Source organism: Pseudophryne corroboree, chromosome 3, assembly GCF_028390025.1.
Source record: "Pseudophryne corroboree isolate aPseCor3 chromosome 3, aPseCor3.hap2, whole genome shotgun sequence".
Classification (NCBI taxonomy): domain Eukaryota; kingdom Metazoa; phylum Chordata; class Amphibia; order Anura; family Myobatrachidae; genus Pseudophryne; species Pseudophryne corroboree.
The window spans coordinates 32,541,651-32,563,736 of record NC_086446.1 but is presented as its reverse complement, the minus strand read 5'-3'; the positions used below and the strand labels follow the sequence as shown (position 1 = coordinate 32,563,736).

Genomic DNA, 22,086 nt, shown 5'->3' with positions numbered 1-22,086 from the left:
AGTCTGATGTTGATGAGGGTGATATAAATGACCAGCCATTGGTGTAGGTGGTATGTATATCTTGTTATATAGACAGCCTGGAGCTTTGATCTGTAGACCAGAACTCAGTGATGACAATATACCTTTGCGTACACACTCTATAAACAAATTGACACCTATTTTTAGAAAATTTATTAAAAATAGGATTTTGGAACTTACCAGATAAATCCTTTTCTTTGCATCCACAGGGGGCACTGGAGTACTCTTGGGATATGGACGGTGCGATAGCAGGGATAGGCACATTTACATATTTAAATTAGTAGCCCTCCACTGCCTCCATACTCCCAAGATACCTCAGTGTTTTTTTTACTGAGCCGAACAGGAGCGAAAGAGGATGAACAATGGAGAATTACATATAACATTATAACATAACGGACAACTAGAAAGTTGACACATAATGGACAACTAGAAAGTTGACACGACAATAGATAACAATCACCTTAACATATCAACAAGTCGGTGAGAATGTGTTACCATAAGATCTAATGAACTTACCACAAGACAGGTGAAACTGCTCTGGGTTGGCGTCCAGTGCTCCTTGTGGATTCAAAGAAAAGGATTGATCTGGTAAGCACCAAAATCCTCTTTTCTTTTTCGTCCACTAGGGGTCACTGGAGTAATCTTGGGACGTACCAAAGTTTCCCCCTTGGGTGGGAGAGCTGGTTGGCACCTGTAACACTAGACGGCCAAAGCTAGATGCTGATGCCGCAAACGTATCAAACTTGTAAAAGCGCACAAACATGTGCACTGACGACCATGTAGCTGCACGGCAAAGTTGCATCGTAGAAGTTCCACAGCCTGCTGCCGTGGCGTTCCCACAGAATGCTTGGAATGTGCTGAAACGGATGCAGGCAGTTGTAGCCTGGCATGAAAGTGATCTTGATGAATGGTCAGCTTAATCCCTCTGGCCATGGTCTGTTTGGAAGCTGGCCAACCTATCTTGACAAACAATGTATCTGTTTTATGTACTGCTGATGTTCGGGCTACATAAACGCGAAGTAACGCGTACCACATCCAAAGTAGCTGGAATTCCTGAACCTTCTGAAAAAGAGGAACTATGATTGGTTGATGTGAAAAGAAGATACTACCATTGGTAAAAAAGCGGGATTCGTCTGAAGTTACACTCTGTCATTATGAAATACCAGATGCGGTGGCTTGTATGATAACGCACCTAACTCTGAAACACGCCTTGCCGAAGCTAAGGCTAGGAGAAACACTGTTTTCCAAGTTAGAAACTTAACAACCACTTGTTGTAAGGGTTAAAAAATAGAAGACTGCAAAAAATCTAAAACTAGATTCAAGTCCCATGGAACTGTAGGTGGTATAAACGAGGTTGAACTCTAAGGACACCTTGCAGGAAAGTGCGAACTGTTGGCAAAAGAGCCAAATGCCTTTGAAAGAAAATTGACAAGGCAGAAACCTGCACCTTTAGTTTCGCTAAACGTAGTCCTCCATCTAACCCCGCCTGTAAAAATAGCAAAAGACAGGATAACTTGAAAGAAGATGTCAGAAGCCTCCGAGCTTCACGCCAACCTATGTAAGCTCTCCAAATCCTGTGATAATGAGCTGCCGTAACTGGCTCCCTAGCACGTAACATGGTTGGTATAACTGACTCGAGTGCCCTCTCATCTTAAGAGAGCGGTTTCAACCGCCACCCCATCAAACGCAGCCGCGCTAAATCAGGGTAAAGGAACGGACCCTGTTGTAGTAGGTCTGGATGTAGTGGAAGAGGATCATCTGAGAGTAGACCGCAGAGATCTGAGAACTACGCGCTCTCCGAGGCCAATGCGGCGCCACTAGTATAACAGTTGTGGATTCTTTTGATCCGCTTTATCAACCGTGGACGCCGCGGAAATGGTGGAAATAGATACACGAGGCTGTACAGCCATGCTATTGTGAGAGCATCCACTGCCACTGCCTTTGGATCTCTTGTTCTGGACACATACTTGGGTGTCTGATGATTTTGGCGAGATGCCATGAGAGACACCTGTGGGTAACCCCACCACTGGACTAACATCTGGAACACTTCTGGATGTAAGGCCTGTTCCCCTGGATAAAAGTCCTGACGACTGAGATAATCTGCTTCCCGGTTGTCCACTCCTGGACTGAACACTGCCAATAATATCACTTGGTGATGCTTGGCCCAATTCAGGATTCAAGCAACTTCTCGCATGGCCATGCGATTTAGAATCCCTTGTTTGTTGACGTATGCAACTGCCGTCACATTGTCTGACTAAACCTGAGCAGACTGAGACTGGAGCATGTGAACTGCCTGTCACAGCGCGTTGAAAATTGCCCTGAGTTCCAAGACTTTTTTTGACAGTAAACTTTCTCGTTCTGACCATAGACCCGAAAGCTGATAATGTAGGACCACTGCTCCCCAACCTCTGAGACTTGCATTTGTCGTCAGAATTATCCAGTTCCAGACTCTGAACCTTTTCCCAGCGGTGAGATTGTTTATGTGGGGCCACCAAAGTAGTGATACTCTGGCCCTTGGAGACAATCGCACCATCAGATGAATCTGTAGATGAGTGCCTGACCACTGTGCGAGAAGATCCAGTTGTAAAGGACGTGAATGAAATCTTCCGAACTGGAGTGCTTCGAAAGACACCACCATCTTTCCTTAACAGTCGAATGAACAAATGCACCGAGACAGTCCGTGGTTTGAGCACTAACTGTACTAGATGACGAATACTTTTTAGTTTCTGTTCTCACAGGTAAATTGGTTGATCCACCGTATCCAGAATGATTCCTAGAAATTGAATTCTTTGACACCAGACAAGGCTTGATTTTCTAAAGTTAACAATCCAACCATGCTGAAATAATACGTTGTACGTCAGAAAGGCGTTTTGAAGGAGCATTTGTGGAGACGGAGCCTCAATGAGAAGGTTGTCTAAGTACGGAACAATTATCACTCCCAGGAATCTCAGATGAGCTATCATCACAGACATCACCTTTGTGAATACCTGAGGTGCTGATGAGAAGCCAAACGGTAGTGCCTGAAATTGATAATGGTTTTGTTGTACTGCAAACCTTAAGTACGCCTGATGCGGTCACTAGATTGGAATGTGTAAGCACGCATCCTTGAGGTCCAGCGAAATCACGAATTCCTGTGGTTCTAAACCTGCAATCACTGACCGCAGGGATTCCATCTTGAATATGTAGTAAGTGACATACTGATTGAGCCCCTTTAGGTTAAATATCGGTCTGACTGAGCCGTCCAGCTTTAGTACTACAAAAAGATTGGAATAATAACCTTGACCCTGTTGGTGAACTGGAACCTGAATCAAAACTGATGAGAGATTGCATTGCGATCTGCAAAACCGCCTTTTTGTCTCCTGACACAGGCAGGTCTGTCTTGAAAAACCACATTGGTTGTAGACAATTGAACTCTATTTTGTAACCTCTGAACACTAAATTGCAGATCCACACATCTGTGGATGTCTGAAACCACACCAAATGAAACGTTTGAAGGCGCGCTCCCAGAACTCAAGATCCAAGATGGCCTGGAAGCCCGTCATGCCACTGGCTTTTCAGCGGACTTTGTGTCCTGACGACAGTTAGTGGTTTGTTTAAAACCACGTCTTCTACCATGTCTACTCTGTACAGTTATTCCTCAAGCACGGCTTCGAAAGGACTGAGGTCTAAAAGATTTGAACGCTAGTCCAGCATATTTCCTCTTAGGAACTGATGCGGGCAATGGAAGGTATACAGACTTTCGTCCAGTAGCCTGAGAAATCCATTTGTCCAATTCAGGACCAAATAACATATTGCCAGTATAAGGCAATGCTTCTATTCCTCGTTTCGACTCTGCCTTGGCCTGCCAGGAATGTGATTTTTTCTTTTTTCTAACACATATACAGTAATAAAACAGATGTATCACGTAAAGAAATGTTAATAGCCTGTATTACCCCCACTAACCATAACCATCCCCCTATGTGAGGGAAAACGCTGGACTAGAGACCCCATTGCTTTTACACATTAGACTCCGTCTACATGCTTCACGGTCTTATTGTGATCCACGTGCCGCCTGCTTGCTGGAAGCCCTGGCTAGCACCAATAGACTTTAATATCATTCCTTGTTCTCCCTCCTTGAGAGGTAATGCAGGGGAATGGAGACTTTGGAGCCACGGCAGCGGCTGTGATTGCAGTAGTGAGGTTTGGCCCTCGGCAACAGTGAAAGCTGTCCGTGGCCAATGACAGCAGGAGGGACGGGCGCCCAGTAGCAGCAGACCGTGTATGCAAGCCGTGGAGCCTCGGGTGCCCAGAGGTGGTAGTTAGGCTGACCGCGCAGCGGGCAATCAAAGAATTATGCAGGCAGTTACACAGGTTAAACATTAAGTCCCCACACACATGGCGTGGCGGCAGCATGAGCTGACCGCCTTGCTCCCACAGGAACACACTGGCACAACAGAGCTGCGGCAGTGTGAGCTGTCTGCCCGCTCCTTACCTCAGTACTGTGGAGGCTCGGACGCGGCTTCTCTGACAAAGCGTTGTCCAGCTCCTGCAGCCTTAGGCTGAAATCAGCACACGCTGATTGAGGTCTATGGCGTGACTCCTCTCCTGAGCGCAGACAAACCTATGCTGCACTCAGCAGCACCCCCAAACCCAGACCCACACTTCTTAGTAAGCTGGGAAGGGTTTGGAAATTGAAAAAAAATTAAATCTTTCAAAAAGAAAAGTTAAGTCTTGAGATCCCTCCAAACGTGTGCCTTCCCGGGAAGGCACAAATAGACACTGAGGTATCTTGAAAGTATGGAGGGGGTTAATAATTTGAATATTTAAATGTGCCTATCCCTGCTAACGCCCCGTCCATATCCCAAGAGTACTACAGTGTCCCCTAGTGGATGAAAAAGAGATCAACTTTCGCAATAAAGGGCCTAATTCAGACCTGATCGTAGCAGCAAACTTGTTGGCAGATGGGCAAAACCATGTGCACTGCAGGGGAGGCAGATATAACATGTGCAGAGAGACTTAGATTTGGGTGGGTTATTTTGTTTCTGTGCAGGGTAAATACTGGCTGCTTTATTTTTACACTGCAATTTAGATTTCAATGTGAATACACCCCACCCAACTATAACTCTCTCTGCACATGTTATATCTGCCCCACCTGCAATGCACATAGTTTTGCACATTTGCTGCTACGATCAGGTCTGAATTAGACTCAAAGTATTGATGCTTCATATCTATCAATTCATTATAGTTGTTTTCCTCTTCTGAGCATTTTCATATGTATAACAGGATGTGATTTCTGTGTAAAACATTTCCCACACTCAAAAAATTCAAATGGCTTCTCCCCTGGGTGAAGTCTCTGATGTGTAACAAGAACAGATTTGCATACAAAACATTTCCCACACTCAGAACATGAAAATGGCTTCTCACCTGTGTGACTTCTCTGATGGGTAACAAGATTTGATTTCCGTGTAAAACATTTCTCACACTCAGAGCATGGAAATGGCTTCTCACCTGTGTGACTTCTCTGATGTTTATCAAGAACTGATTTCTGTTTAAAACATTTCCCACAATCAAAACATGGATATGGCCTCTCATTTGTGTGACTCATCGCATGTGCAACAAGCTTTGATTTGTCCGTGAAACATTTCCCACATTCAGAGCATGGAAATGGCTTCTCACCTGTGTGAAGTCTCTGATGTGTAACAAGAACAGATTTGCGTGCAAAACATTTCCCACACTCAGAACATGGAAATGGCCTCTCATCTGTGTGTCTTCTCTGATGTGTAATAAGTTCTGATTTGTATGTAAAACATTTCTCACACTCAGAGCACGGAAATGCTTTCTCACCTGTGTGACTTCTCTGATGTCTAACAAGATGTGATTTCTGTGTAAAACATTTCCCACACTCAATACATGAAAATGGTTTCTCACCTGTGTGACTATTCTGATGTGTATCAAGATATGATTTCAATATAAAACATTTCCCACACTCAATACATAAAAATGGTTTCTCACCTGTGTGATGTCTCTGATGTACAACAAGAACTGATTTGTATGCAAAACATTTTCCACACTCAGAACATTGAAATGGCCTCTCACCTGTGTGACTTCTCTGATGTATAGCAAGAACTGATTTGTGTGCAAAACATTTTCCACACTCAGAGCATATAAATGGGCTTTCACGTGTGTGTGTTTTCTTATGTGTAACAAAAGCTATGTGCTGTGTAAAACATTTCCCACACTCAGAACACGGAAATGGGCTCTCACCCATCTTAGCTGGCAGATGGGTAATAAGCTTTGTGCTCTGTGTAAAACATCTGCCATCTATAGAACTGGGAAACACCTTATCTACTCGGAGAGCTGTGATAGATGGAACAAGATCTGTGTTATCAGGAGAACATTCCCCATGTTTAGAAGTAGCTGATGATATATCTGCACTATGAGAGACTGAATGTATAATTGAGGTAAGAGGGTTTTCTCCTGGAGAATCTTGTGTGATGTTATCTTCTATTATTCCATCTGGAGATATATGGAGATGTTCCTCTGATGTATTCCAGTGGTGGTTTCCATCTGCTGAGAATAAAATAAATATATGGGAATAATTAAGTGGAAAAAATTCCCAGTGGAGGACTAGGAGGGAGTTCAGTGAGAGGAGGAGGAAGAAGAGGTGGCAGGAGAAAAAAAGTCTGTGGCTGTAATGCATATGGGGACATTGTGCGAATGAGGAGAGATGGAGAAATAGAAGACACAAACAACTGAAGCATCCAGGCAGAGAGTAGCTGAAAAAATAGTAAGACAGGAAGAAGCAGCAATGGTGCAATGATGGCAGCAAAACAGTGATAGGGGAACAGTGGCAGCAAACAAGGATGGGGAAGGATGCCAGCAAACAAGGATGGGGAAGGATGCCAGCAAACAAGGATGGGGAAGGATGCCAGCAAACAAGGATGGGGAAGGATGCCAGCAAACAAGGACAGGGGAAGGATGGCAGCAAACAAGGATGGGGGAAGGATGCTAGCAAACAAGGATAGGGGAAGGATGCCAGCAAACAAGGATGGGGAAGGATGCCAGCAAACAAGGATGGGGGAAGGATGGCAGCAAACAAGGATGGGGGAAGGATGTCAACTAACAAGGATGGGGGAAGGATGCTAGCAAACAAGGATGGGGAAGGATGCCAGCAAACAAGGATAGGGGAAGGATGGCAGCAAACAAGGATGTGGGAAGGATGGCAGCAAACAAGGATAGGGGAAGGATGCCAGCAAACAAGGATAGGGGAAGGATGCCAGCAAACAAGGATAGGGGAAGGATGCCAGCAAACAAGGATAGGGGACGGATGCCAGCAAACAAGGATGGGGGAAGGATGGCAGCAAACAAGGATGGGGGAAGGATGGCAGCAAACAAGGATGGGGGAAGGATGGCAGCAAACAAGGATGGGGGAAGGATGCCAGTAAACAAGGATAGGGGAAGGATGGCAGCAAACAAGGATGGGGGAAGGATGGCAGCAAACAAGGATGGGGGAAGGATGGCAGCAAACAAGGATGGGGGAAGGATGCCAGCAAACAAGGATGGGGGAAGGATGCCAGCAAACAAGGATGGGGGAAGGATGCCAGCAAACAAGGATAGGGGAAGGATGGCAGCAAACAAGGATGGGGGAAGGATGCCAGCAAACAAGGATAGGGGAAGGATGGCAGCAAACAAGGAAGGGGGAAGGATGGAAGCAAACAAGGATAGAGGAAGGATGACAGCAAACAAGGATGGGGTAAAGATGGCAGCAAACAAGGATAGAGGAAGGATGACAGCAAACAAGGAGGGTGAAGGATGTCAAAGTCAAAAATATTACATAGAGAGAACATACAGACTCCACACATTATGAGTCGCCAAGCTTGCAAATACGCGCAGTGAACACAGCAATATATGGTAACACATGCATTTACACAGACATGCCACAGAGATAGATTCAACACATATTTCATACAGCACATAATTATAACATATCAAGCGCCAGACATAATAATGTTTTAAAATTATATAATGGAATAACGTCATGTATGTGTATTATTGGAGCAGAGCAAGATGGACATGTTGTGTTTGGTATCAAAGCAACCAGATTAATGTGTATATCAATTTGATGCCTGTTATTAAGTTGTAGCACCATTAGTAGATATGATTAAATGTATGAAAGCTAGTCACTCTTATTAGAAGTTTAGAACAATGAATTTCCTGGGAGACAGCATGCCTGACCAGTGGCTATCTCCTGTAATTTGTCCATCAAGGCTGAACCTTGTTTGCATATGAACTGACCAGTGACTCATCATGAATGAGAAAGTTCCCTTCCCTAGACTAGATGTGTGCACTCCCCCAAAATACATAGTATATATGTGATCACACACACAGAGCCGGCTGCTTCTTTCCTGTTTCTCCCAGATGATGGTGAAGATGCTGACTGTCCAGTGCCTGCATGATTTTACAGAGAGAGAGAGAGAGTGATGTGGATACTTTATATGAGAAAAATATGGTGATATATTTGCTGGCTGTGGCTGTATTTTGAATTAGATTGTAATAACTGCTTACTGTATAAATTGTAACCATGTAACTATATATATATATATATATATATATATATATGTGTTACGTTCCTGATGCTCAGAACTAAAGAGATGTTGCGAAGTGAGTCCAGAGCACCAGGACGTGATGCTGAAATAAGGAGTGGTATGGGATTACCCCCTAGCACCATACCTCCGTTGTTTTACCCGTGTAGTCAGTTCACGCCTGAGTGACTATGGTTTCTTGGGCCCACGGCAGCCGCGTTTGAAGGGCGGATTAGGTCTGTTCAACTCCGATGCCCCCAGGTCTTAGAGTGGGACAAGGCGTGAACCGAGACAGGATAATAATAAGGGGACCTCTAACTAAAGCAAACAGAAGCTAGGGGCTAACTACCCTCAAACTAAATATATGTGCGGCACGCCGCCAAAAGGAAAAGAGCAACAAAAGATACCACTGTCCACTCCCCCTCACGGCACCGCCGAGTTCCGGGGAGGACAGTGAAAAGCGGAAACCTCTGCAAAAACCACCAATACAAAAGTAGCACAAAGACTAAGCGGCCTAGGCCGCAACACGCGGCAGAGGCCGCTACTCACGAAACCGGGAGAGAACCCCAACAAGCAAGAACCCCCAGATGACTTCAACAGGTTCACTTGGACCGAAAGGATTCCCAGGACCGGCTTCAGAACTCCAGAACTCAGGAGCACAGAAAGCAGGATCGACCAGATAGAGCTGACCAGGAACAGACGTTGCAAGGCAGGAACAGCAAACAGGAAGCTATCACCGGCGAGGCTGCAGTGTGCTGACTCCCATAAAAAGACCCTGCTGGCCAATGAAAGGAGGGCCAGCAAGACCAGCCCCCAGACCCTAATTACTAGTTGACGTGCAGCTGCCCTGCTGCACGAGCAACTAATCAATCCTATCTGGCAACGGGGAACGCGGTCCCCGAATGGCGTCCCCGTTGCTATGGACCCAGCGTCCTAGCGTTGCCAGGGACCCGGCGGCTACAGTACGCACGGCAACCTGGCATTGCTAGGCACCGAGCGGGCAGGGAGGGAGGTGCGGCGGCCGTGAGCGTCGCTCGGAAGCAGACCGAGCGGCGCAGCGTAACGTGGCACCTAACAGTACCCCCCCTTGAGGAGGGGTTAAAGAACCCCTAAAGCCGGGTTTCTGAGGAAATTCCTGAAAGAATAATCTCTTAAATTTAGGGGCATGTAAATTGTTATCCAGGACCCAAGACCTTTCTTCTGGGCCATAGCCTTTTCAGTGAACCAAAAAATAAAGCCGGCCCCGAGAAACTTTGGAATCTAAAACCTTCTCCACCAAGAACTCTTGTTGCCCCTGAACATCCACCGGAGGTCTACCCTGGGAAGTCCTCCAAGGGAATCCGGAGCTGATCAAATAGTACTGAAATCACCCAGCCTTTACTATGGATTAAAAAGCACCAGCACTTTATCCATTTCCAGCTGTGTCAGTCTTTAAGTGCAGCTGATTGCATTATAGTGTCTATTTGCATGAATCCTTCCAGAAGGCACCTGAGCAACTCCCTTTCATTCAGGAGAGTGCTGATCCGACACCAGTCGCTATATATATATATATATATATATATATATATACATACTGTACATTGTGACATATTTAATGCATATCCTTTTAACAACAAATATATACATCAATGAGCTTTGGAACTCAGATAATGTATGGGTGTATTGTTTTCTCTTATGGGATGCAGTGTTTTGCGATGTATAGCGCACATTCATAGCACATGGTAATAAGATGTGCAGGCGTCCAAAATATATATTAGAGCGGGCATTTTAAATATTTGTTAGAAAGCAATTTGACTCTTACAAGGATGGCAGCAAAACAGTGATAGGGCAACGATGACAGCAAGATAGGATAACAGTGGCAGCAAAGGATGGGGCAATGATGGCAGCAAATGTCACAAAAGCAAAAATAAGGAGTGTACTGGCACATTTAGATATGCAGTGGTAAAGAAGCAATTATTGGTAAAAAAAAAATAGGATTTTTTACTCACCGTAAAATCTACCTAAATCCTTCCTCCTCTAGACCTAAATGGTCTCTATTTTACCCTGATCTGTATCCTCCCACAGCTGCTGTCATTTATTCCCCTGCTAATACTGATGTTTTACTACTAATTACAGTTTTATAGCTCGTTATTGTCACATTTACTGTTCACATTCCTCTATCATCCATATGGGAGATGCTGCATCGTGATCTCTGGGTTAGAGTGTGGCCTATGGAGGTTAGGCACAAGAAACAGTAAAAACTAACTCCTCCCCCCTCTAACCCCTCCCACCTCCAGCAAGCCTCAGTCTACATTTAGCTAAACCGCATGTTGGAAGAACAAGAGAACAAAGTCAAGAAGAAACCCGACAATAAGTGGAGGGATGACAGCGTCCCCCAGATGGATTCCCAGGAAGAGATTTTACGGTGAGTAAAAAAAAAAAAATTTCCTCTATCATCCATATGGGGGATGCTGAATCATTACCTCGCAAAGTCGCAAAGCAAACTAACAGAGCTGGGGGGTTCCAATGCGGCCACACTTAAGACAGAACGGCCAAACCAAGATTCCTCCAATCCAAAGGTGTGTAATCTGTACAATTTGGTAAATGTGTGTAAAGACAACCAGGTCGCAGCCCTGCACAACTGCTCCACGGAGGCACCATGGCGGACAGCCCAAAAGGCGCCAAAAGTGCGAGTCGAATGATCCCGCAAAGGAGCCAGAACAGGTAAATCCGATTAAATATAATCCTGACGCATAGCTGTAGTGACCCAACAAGCAATGGTATTCCTGGAAGCTGGCCAGCCATGTTTGGGAGCATCAATAAGAACCAAAAGACTGTCCATATGGCGTAAAGACACCGTACGAGGCAAGTATATCCGTAAAGCCCGAACAACTTCTAACAAGGCCAAGAAGGATGAATCTTGCGAAGATGAAGAATCCGAAAGAAAAGCCGGGAGAACAATGTCTTGGTTGAGATGGAAAGCAGAAACCACCTTAGGCAAAAAGGAAGGTTTCGTCCTCAAAATCACTCGGTCAGAGTGAAAGGTAAGAGGAGGCGTTCTGCAGGAAAAGGCGGCTAACTCGGAGATCCGTTGAGCCGAAGCAATCGCCAAGAAAAACTCTGCCTTCAAAGTAAAAAACCGTAAGTCCACCAAATCTAGAGGCTCGAAGGGCGGTTTCTGGAGAGCCGTAAGGACCAAATTCAAATCCCAAGGCGGAACTGGAAACAACGGACATCCGGAAGGGTAGCCAACTTTTTTTTTATTTAAAAGAACAGTTAAGGCAGATACCTGACCCTTCAGAGAAGAGAGTCGGAGACCCTTGGGACAACCCATCTTGGAGAAAAGCCAAAAGACGCGGAAGACTAAACAGGGGATGAGATGATCTGGCGTTCGCACCAAGAAATGTAGATATGCCAAACATGGTAATAAATCCTGGAAGTAACTGACTTCAGAGCCTGAAGCATTGTACAAACCACCGAAGAAGACAACCCTTTGCATCTTAAGATGGAGGTCTTAAGAACCACGCTGTCAAAGCCAGACAAGGCAAATAAGGGTGACGACACGGTCCTTGAAGAAGGAGATCTGGACGTAGTGGAAGGCGGAATGGAGGCTCAGCTAGCATGGCCTGAATCTGAGCATACCAATGTCGCTGAGGCCAATCCGGACCAATAAAGTTGACTGGCAGGGCTTCTATCCGGCTTTGCTGAAGCACTCGAATGAGCATTGCCAGAAGAGGAAACGAGTATTTGAGACAAAAACTCCAAGGTGCTGTCATGACAGCCTGAGGATCCCTGGCATGAGCCCCGTACCTGGGAAGCGTTTTGTTGAGGTGAGACGCCATTAAGTCAATGTCGGGAAGACCCCACTTGGTGACCAGAAAGAGAAAGACCTTTTTGATTGAGCTCCCATTCCCCAGGGTGGACCATGTGATGAGTTAGAAAGTCTGCATCCCAATTTTTGACTCCGGGAATGAAGACTGATCATCGGAACCCAGAGCTCAGCCCACCGGAGAATGTGGGCAACCTCCTTTATGGCTTGCCAGCTGCGAGTATCGCCCTGTTTATGTAAGTGACGGACGTCGCATTGTCCGACTGTATGCGGACGGGATGACCCCAATGAAGAGCTTGAAGTTGCAACAAAGCATTGCGAATGGCTCGAAGTTCGAGGATTTTGATGGGAAGCGATGCCTCGAAACTGGACAACAGACCTTGAACATGGTGATGATGAAACATGGCTCCCCAACCCTTCAGGCAGGCGTCCGTCATCACCATCTGTCAAATCCAGTCGGAAAAGGGAGATCCTTTTGTCAGACACGGAGTGTGGAGCCACCACTGAAGAGAATGACGGGTCTGAAGTGACAGGCGCAAGGAAGATCTGCATGTCCAACCGGAGATTCAATGGGGACCAATGACACAGAATCTGAGATTGCAAGGTCCTGGCATGGAAGCGGGAGAATGGAACCGCATCGAAGTCCGCCACCATCTTCCCTAGCAACTGCATGCATTGGAGTACCGACACTCGAGGTAGACGAAGAAGAGTGCGTTTCTTCGACTGGAGGTCCATCACCTTGTCCGGAGGAAGAAAGACCCTCTGAGTGACGGTGTCAAAGAAAAGGCCCAGGAAAACCATTTGCTGTGACGGTAGGAGTCGTGACTTGGAAAAGTTGATCAGCAAATCGAGTGATTGGAGCGTGTCCAACGTCAGGTGTATGTGTGTCCGGAGGAGAACCTCGGACGAGGCCTTGAGTAGCAAGTCGTCCAGGTAAGGAGTGACGTTGACACCTAGTGTGCGACGCATGGCGATTCCATGATCCATGATTTTCGTAAATATTCTGGGAGCCATGGAGAGCCCAAAAGGAAGGGCCCAGAACTGGTAGTGGTACGGCTACACTGCTAAGCGTAAAAGGTGGTGGTGTCCTTGCCAAATGGGTACATGTAGATATGCATCCTTTATGTTGATAAACGCTAAATATTTGTTTGCTTCCATTGCCACTATGACAGAGCGGATGGATTACTTTTTGAATTTGTCGATGTAAAAGGTAAGGATTTAACAACTTTAAACTGAGGATCGGGCTGAAAGAGCTGTACGGTTTGTCCACCAAAAAAAGAATTGAGTAGAATCCAAGACCCTGTTGGTGTTGTGGAACTTGCACTATGACCCCTGCCTCGGAAAGAGAGGAAACAGCCTGAAGGAAGGCACGCTTCCTTTCCAGATCGTGAGGAGGAGGGATCACAAAGAACCGGTGAGGCACATGTGCTTGTAGGTCGAGGATATAACCCCTGGATATGACGCCGCTTACCCATTGTTCCGGGTTAGACGCCAACCAAATGTCCTTGAACAAGAGCAAGCGGGTGCCCACCAAGTGTGGCTGAATGGAATGACGGAGATAGTCATGTGGAAGGTTTGTCGACTGGTTTTGAACCTGGTCTGTGGGTAGCCTGTGCGCAATCGGCCTCGAAAGCCACCTCTGCGGGAGAAACGGGATCCGCTGCCCTTAGGCCGAAGGGACTGAAACTGAGCAGGCTTTGACTTGGATTTCAGATCCGGAAGATAAGGGCTTTTACCACCATTAGCCTTGGTGATAATCTTCTCAAGCTCCAGGCTAAATAAGAATTCCCCCTCGAAGGGAAATGCTTCTAGAGTGCGCTTAGATTCCGAATCGGCGTTCCAGAAGTGTAAACAGAGGGAACACCGCGCAGTTATTGATAGGGTGTAGGGTAACAGAATCCAGTAAAGCACTAGCAACATAAGACAGAGCCTGAGTAGTGAGAGGAAGGATCTGAGTAGGGTCATCATACTGAACATCCGACATGATTTGAGCCAACACAGGGCAACGATCCCCCCCCCCCCAAACACAGTCAGAACTGCCAGCCAGGGAAGGGGTGGTCACTGCCACACGGGGGACCTCATAAGCACATACACACACCAGGTACACAGCCCAGCGCTGCCAAGGCATCCTGTGTCTCTGCTTACCTTAGAGAAGCCTCCTCAGACAAACTGTGATCCAGAGGAGGGAGACCCAGGGACCAGGGTGGTTTGGTGACTCCCCCAGAGGCAAAGTAGCTCCTATCTAACCTCACTTGCCACCTTATAAGGGACTAAGCACTGTGTGAAAAAGAAAGAAACATAACTAAAACCTAGCTAAAAACTAAGCAGAGAAAAAAAATAGTGCACCTTCCTCCAAAGCATAAAAAAACATGACTGGGGGTTGCTGGAGGTGGGAGGGGTTAGAAGGGGGAGGAGTTAGTTTTTAGTGTTTCTTGTGCCTAACCTCCATAGCCCACACTCTAACCCAGAAGTAATGACGCAGCGTCCCCAAGATGGATGATAGAGAAATGTGAACAGTAAATGTGACAATAACGAGCTATAAAACTGTAATTAGTAGCAAAACATCAGTATTAGCAGGGGAGTAAATGACAGCAGCTGTGGGAGGATACAGATCAGGGTAAAATAGAGTCCATTTAGATCTAGAGGAGGAAGAATTTAGGTAGATGCCCCAATGTCTTGGATGAGGTAGGTAATCCGGGTGTGTTATAGGCAGCGGGACAACTATATTATGCAGGACTGGTTCCATGGGGAGTAGCAGAGTTCCAGCTCTAGTATATAGAAATTACTTTGTATAAGATATATATATATATACATACACACACACACACACACACACACACACACACACACACACACACCAGACGTGTGTCTATATATGTATACAGTTGTGCTCATAAGTTTACATACCCTAGCAGAATTTGTGATTTTCTGAACATTTGTCAGAGAATATGAATGCTAACTCACAAACTTTTCTTTCACTCATGGTTAGTGGTTGGGTGAAGCCATTTATTGTCAAACAACTGTGTTTACTCTTTTTAAATCATAATGACAACAGAAACTACCCAAATGACCCTGATCAAAAGTTTATATACCCCAGTTCTTAATACCGTGTATTGCCTCCTTTAACATCAATGACAGCTTGAAGTCTTTTGTGGTAGTTGTGGATGAGGCTCTTTATTTTCTCAGATGGTAAAGCTGCCCATTCTTCTTGGCAAAAAGCCTCCAGTTCCTGTAAATTCTTGGGCTGTCTTGCATGAACTGCACGTTTGAGATCTCCCCGGAGTGGCTAAATGATATTGAGGTCAGGAGACTGAGATGGCCACTCCAGAACCTTCACTTTATTCTGCCAATGACAGGTCGACTTGGCTTTGTGTTTCGGATCTTTGTCACGTTGGAACGTCCAAGTACGTCCCATGCGCAGCTTCCGGGCTGATGAATGCAAATTTTCCTCCAGTATTTTCCGATAACATGCTGCATTCATCTTGCCATCAATTTTGACCAAGTTTCCAGTGCCTTTGTAGCTCACACATCCCCAAAACATCAGCGATCCACCTCCGTGTGTCACAGTAGGAATGGTGTACCTTTCATCATAGGCCTTGTTGACTCCTCTCCAAATGTAACGTTTATGGTTGTGACCAAAAAGTTAAATTTTGGTCTCATCACTCCAAATGACTTTGTTCCAGAAGTTTTGAGGCTTGTCTCTGTGCTGTTTGGAGTATTGTAAGCGGGATGCTTTGTGGCATTTGCGTAGTAATGGATTTCTTCTGGCGACTCGACCATGCAGCCCATTTTTCTTCAAATGCCTCCTTATTATGCATCTTGAAACAACCAAACCACTTTTTTTCAGAGAGTCCTGTATTTCAGCTGAAGTTATTTGTGGATTTTTCTTTGCATCCCGAACAATTTTCCTGGCAGTTGTGGCTGAAATTTTTGTTGCTCTACCTGACCGTGATTTGGTTTCCACAGAATCCCTCATTTTCCACTTCTTAATTAGAGTTTGAACACTGCTGATTGGCATGCTCAATTGCTTGGATATCTTTTTATATCCCTTTCCTGCTTTATATAGTTCAATTACCTTTTCCCGCAGATCCTTTGACAATTATTTTGCATTCCCCATGACTCAGAATCCAGACACTTCAGTGCAGCACTGGATGAAAGATGCAAGGGTCTTTCAGGAGTCCAGAAACTCACTGATCTTTTATACACACACACTGATTACAAGCAAACAGATCACAGGTGAGGATGGTTACCTTTAGTAGCCATTCAAATCCGTTTGTGTCAACTTGTGTGCATGTTATAAAGGCAAAAATCTCCAGAGTATGTAAACTTTTGATCAGGGTCATTTGGGTAGTTTGTGTTGTCATTATGATTTAAAAAGAGTAAACAGTTGTTTGACAATAAATGGCTTCACCCAACCATTAACCATGAGTGAAAGAAAAGTTTGTGAGTTACCATATTCTGACAAATGGCCAGAAAATCACAAATTCTGCTAGGATATGTAAACTTATGAGCACAACTGTGTATATATATATATATATATATATATATATATATATACACACACACACACTGTAACATGACTGCTCCAACTGAGCTGGTTTTGAATATATTATTACACGTGGATCTTATGCAGGTGTCTGATGTTAGTAGTAGTATACATGGCTGAGTCACATTATTATGACCACCAGCTAATACCCAGATTAACCGCCGTGTGCAGCACGGACAGAAGCTAGACGGCTAAACTGTCGTTATAGACACACGTCTGGTAGCCCCCCGGGTTCATTATGACAGTGGTCTGCTCCACTGTAGTGTGTCGGTCGGCCTCACGTACCTTCGTAGCCGACGTTCACCTCTCACATCAATAGCACGTGGTGCTCCGCAGTTTCCACGTCAGTTATTCGTAGTGGTGCTATTTGTCCAGTCACGATACACCTTCACTGCAGCAGCACGCGGACAGGTCACACACTGCGCTGTGTCAGAAACACTGCCACCCTTGGCTCGAAACCGATAATCATTTCTTTTTGCAACTCGGCCCCCTTCATTCTGTGTCTCTCTGAATCATACCCTCTGACAGCTGCTCTCACGTGTCAGTGTGAGCCGTGAACGGTGAGGCCAGGCGCCGCAGTCCTCCCAGCAGCCTAGCAAAATAGGAGGAGTGATAATGGCGGGCCAGGTCACAGGTGAAAAGTGTATTTCGGGCAGTACGGCATACCCACTGCCAAATTCTTAAGGGTTCGCCGTACCCAGCCCCATTTTTGCACCACTGGCAAATCTCTACATTAGGGTTTGTCTATGCTACGTCTATACTGAATGGTTATCAGTGCATTGAAGTATATGGCATAGGAGGAAAGACCTTGGGTCATTTTTGAACAAGGCATAGAAGGATCGAGAATAGGCAGACCTCTTGGGGCATGACCACCAAATATGAACAAATGTTCCAATCCGCCTGTATCCATGCCAGCAGGTGGAGGGAAACATTTTTGCCAGTTTGTCAGGGGTGTGATTCCATCTATAATAGACCTTATGCACATTTTCTCTCTTTTTTTTTTTTTTTGAGCTGAGGAAGCCGCTGAAGGAGTATTGAGGCGGAGAAACGCATTTTCGAGTGACTGCGTCAAGGGACAATCACCTCCAGAACACTGCATTACTGGGCTATGAAATTTTTGGTACATAGTGTAAATTGCAATACGGGCAATCACCAGCAGAGGGAGCCTGAACATTGAGTGGAAGCACTGAACCATCTATGCCTTACACCTGCTAAATAGGTACCGTTACAGCAGAGAGAGTTCAACCACTGGAGGTGATATTATAATAAGTCTACATGGTAATTACCAGTGAAGTTAATTAAATGTGTGCACACATATAAATTAAAAGGAATCCAAGTGAACTTGGGACAGTTCTGGAGATTATCTAACTCATGAGTTCATTCAGATTGGGATCACAGAATTAATGTCCCGTGTGAGAAAGAACAAAAAGTAGTTCCCTCACGTTGTACTGGGACATACTGATTAAATGTGGATATTATTCAGCTGAATTATGAATGGTTCATTTTTTTTAGTGCAAGCATAGAATCAGGATACCGACAAGCCTCTAGGGATTTTAGATGTGTTATATATGTGTAATTAAATTGTATTGTATTTTATTTATGCTGTAGCATGTTTTTCATTGTATATGTACTTACATTTTTATTGGTTTATGTCCAGAAATATATCTTTTTTTATTAATAAAAAGATTTGTTATAGGATCAACTGTGAAATTGAATATATAGATATTTAATAATATTAGTTACAGAAATTGGGGGTGGAGGCAGCGCTCTTAGTTAACTTCTGGGATTTTTATTTCTGTTGGTGTATATAAACTTTGGTATTAAGCAGAGTGCTGAAGATTATCTGGCTCGCCTGAAACCTGTCGCTGTAGCCCTGGATCGTGCACGAAGACGCAACTGCACAATAAGTGAGGTCGGACAAGTGTGGAAGAAGCTGTTAGATGATCCTGAAGAGACTGGACACCACATCATTGTAATAAAGATGGCAAAGGCAGGAGCTAAAATTGCACTCACAGAGGTCCACTTGCTGGCTAATCTTCTTGATCCTAGGTACAGGGGAGGGGGGGGGGGGGGGAGATGAGTCCTGCTGAAATTGAGACTGCTATAGAGTTTGCTTATGTCAATAATCGTCAAATTATTCCGGTCATCATCAACTTTGGTGCATCCATGAAACCATTTGCACTATACTGTACATGTCTGAAGTGGATACTTTACGCCAAGTATCTCCTCTAGCCTGGTGGATGTCCTAACGCAGCTCAACTTCAGGTAGACACTTCTGTAGTAAATCTTCTGAAGCAGATGTTCACCGCAGTTTCAAGTGCAGGAATTGAAATCATTTTTTTCAATGTACGGTTTTGTACAATCCAAAACATGTAACATATTGGGAAATGAAAAAACAGCTAACCTGGATGCATGCTACAGATCCTTTTATGTTGTGGACAAACGTGAAGACGTGGACGAAGACATGAACATGTTTGACTGAAAATCAGAGCCTAATTGTACTTCTTGATGCAAATGTTTAGTGTGTATTTATTCTATTACTGTGTTCATTTTGTTACTGTTCTCACTTCAAAAATTGTTCATGTATTACTAAAACAAGGTGTAATATTAAATTAAACAGTTTCATTTAAAAATGTTAATTAAAAAATCCTATGATTTATTTTTTATATTTTTAAAAACAAATCCGACTTTTATGCAACCCTTGGTAGGTACCAAAATCCCATTTTCCCTTTCAACGACTAGGGGACACTGGAGCTTACGCTGGAGATGTCACAAAATTTTCCTCCTGGGTGGGAGAGCTCTGGACGAACCTGCAGCACTAATTCGCCAAAACGAGAAGACGAAGCTGCAAACGTGTCAAAACGATAAAACTGAATAAAGGTATTAGGCGAAGACCAAGTGGCCGCCCGGCAAAGTTGTAGAGTAGAAGCACCCCTACGTGCCGCCCAAGACGTACCCACAGATCAGGTGGAATGCGCTACAAGAGAAGGCGGAGGCTGTAGGTCTCTGCTGACATATGCCTGACGGATGGTTAAGCGAATCCATCTAGCTAAGGTTTGCTTGGAAGTCGACCAGCCCCTGACCGTTTCATACAACACAAAGAGCGTGTGCAATTTCCGTAAGGTAGCCGTTCTAGCAACATAAGTGCGCAAGGCTTGTACTACATCCAGAGTAAAGGAATGTCCGGAATCCTCTCGAAAGGCCGGCACCACAATTGGTCGGCAAGAAAGCAGCCCGAGTACGAAGTTCAGCCCTGTCGTCATGGAACACAAGGTATGGCGGCTGGCACGACAGTGCACCCAATTCTGATACGCGGCGAACAGATGTCAGCGCCAATAAACGAACAGTCTTCCAGGTGAGAAACCGAATGTCCACTTCCTCCAAAGGTTCAAACGTGGAGTACTGAAGGAAGAACAACATCACAGGCAGATCCCTTGGTGATGTAGGCGGAACAAAAGGAGGTTGAAGTCTGAGCGCTCCATGGAGAAAAGAGCAGAAATCTGGACCTTTAAGGAACCTAAACGGAGACCAGCGTCTAATCAGTGTTGAAGAAAAAGTAATAATCTGGATAGCTGAAAAGATCTGGAAGGGATTTGTCGACCCTGACACCAGGAAACATAAGAACGCCAGATGCGGTGACAATGAGCCGCCGTGACTGGCTTCCTGGCCCGCAACATGGTAGTGATGACTGAATCCGGAATACCCCTACATCTCAGGATAGCGGTTTCAACAGCCACCCCATCAACCGCAGCTACGTTAAGTTGGGGTGAAGAATGGACCCTGTCGTAGAAGGTCTGTCCGGAGCGGCAGAGGCCACAGTTCATCTGCCAGAAGCAGTGGAATATACGAGAACCAGCTTCTCCGAGGCAAGTCCGGTGTTACCAGAATGACCCTGACTGACTCGTGTTTTATGCGTTTTAGAACGTGGGGAAGAAGCGTAATGGGTGGAAACGGGTATCCCAGATTGAAATTCCAAGGAGTTGTGAGTGCATCCACTGCTTCTCCTGCTGGATCTCTTGTTCTGGACACATATCTTGGTAGTTGATAATTCAACCGTGATGCCATGAGGTCAATTTGATGACATCCCCACCTTTGAACGAGACACTGGAACACCTCCAGGTGTAGCGCCCACGCTCCTGGATGAATGTCCTCTTGGCTGGTAACACACAGTGACATGATGTGAGGGAAGAGCAGAAGTATAATAGGGGCTGATGGCTCCTGATGTATTAGATACACCAGAGAGTGTGGGGAGGAGACTGGTCAGATCTCTGGGCTGGTAACACACAGTGACATGATGTGAGGGGGAGAGCAGGAGTATAATAGGGGCTGATGGCTCCTGATGTATGAGACACACCAGAGAGTGTGGGGAGGAGACTGGTCAGATCTCTGGGCTGGTAACACACAGTGACATGATGTGAGGGGGAGAGCAGGAGTGTAATAGGGGCTGATGGCTCCTGATGTATGAGATACACCAGATAGTGTGGGGAAGAGACTGGTCAGATCTCTGGGTTGGTAACACACAGTGACATGGTGTGAGGGGGAGCAGGAGTATAATAGGGGCTGATGGCTCCTGATGTATTAGATACACCAGAGAGTGTAGGGAAGAGACTGGTTAGATCTCTGGGTGGGTAACACACAGTGACATGATGTGAGGGAAGAGCAGGAGTATAATAGGAGCCAATAAGAGATTATTGTACTGACTAAAATATTATATTTACTTATAATACACCAATCTTAGGGCCTAATTCAGACCTCATCGGAACAGCAGCAGTTTTCTCTAATGGGAAAAACAATGGCCCTCATTCCGAGTTGATCGTTCGCTAGCTGCTTTTAGCAGCAGTGAAAACGCTAATCCGCCCCCTCTGGGAGTGTATCTTCGCTTATCAGAAGTGCGACCGAAAGATTAGCAGAACTGCTCGGAAATCTTTTCATGCAGTTTCTGAGTAGCTCCAGACCTATTCCTTCCTTGTGATCACTGCAGACAGTTTGGTTCCTGGTTTTGACGTCACAAACACGCCCTGCATTCGGCAAGCCACTCCCCCATTTCCCCAGCCACTCCTGCGTTTTTGCAAGGCACGCCTACGTTTTTTAGCACACTCCCTGAAAACGCAGAGTTGCCGCCCAGAAACACCCACTTCCTGTCAATCAAAGAA

General features: G+C 45.3%; 1 protein-coding gene across 1 annotated transcript in view; it reads right to left on the bottom strand.

Moving 5' to 3' along the window:
• Positions 1 to 5,236: 5,236 nt before the first annotated feature.
• LOC135057108 (zinc finger protein 91-like) overlaps positions 5,237 to 22,086 on the bottom strand; it is a 133,394-nt gene continuing 116,544 nt past the window's right edge. The window contains exons 9-11 of the mRNA XM_063963009.1: positions 20,643 to 20,757; positions 5,842 to 6,567; positions 5,237 to 5,757 (exon numbers count right to left, since the gene is read on the bottom strand). Of these exons, the coding sequence (XP_063819079.1) occupies positions 5,237 to 5,757; positions 5,842 to 6,567; positions 20,643 to 20,757 (1,362 nt within the window). The remainder of the gene's footprint in view (positions 5,758 to 5,841; positions 6,568 to 20,642; positions 20,758 to 22,086) is intronic.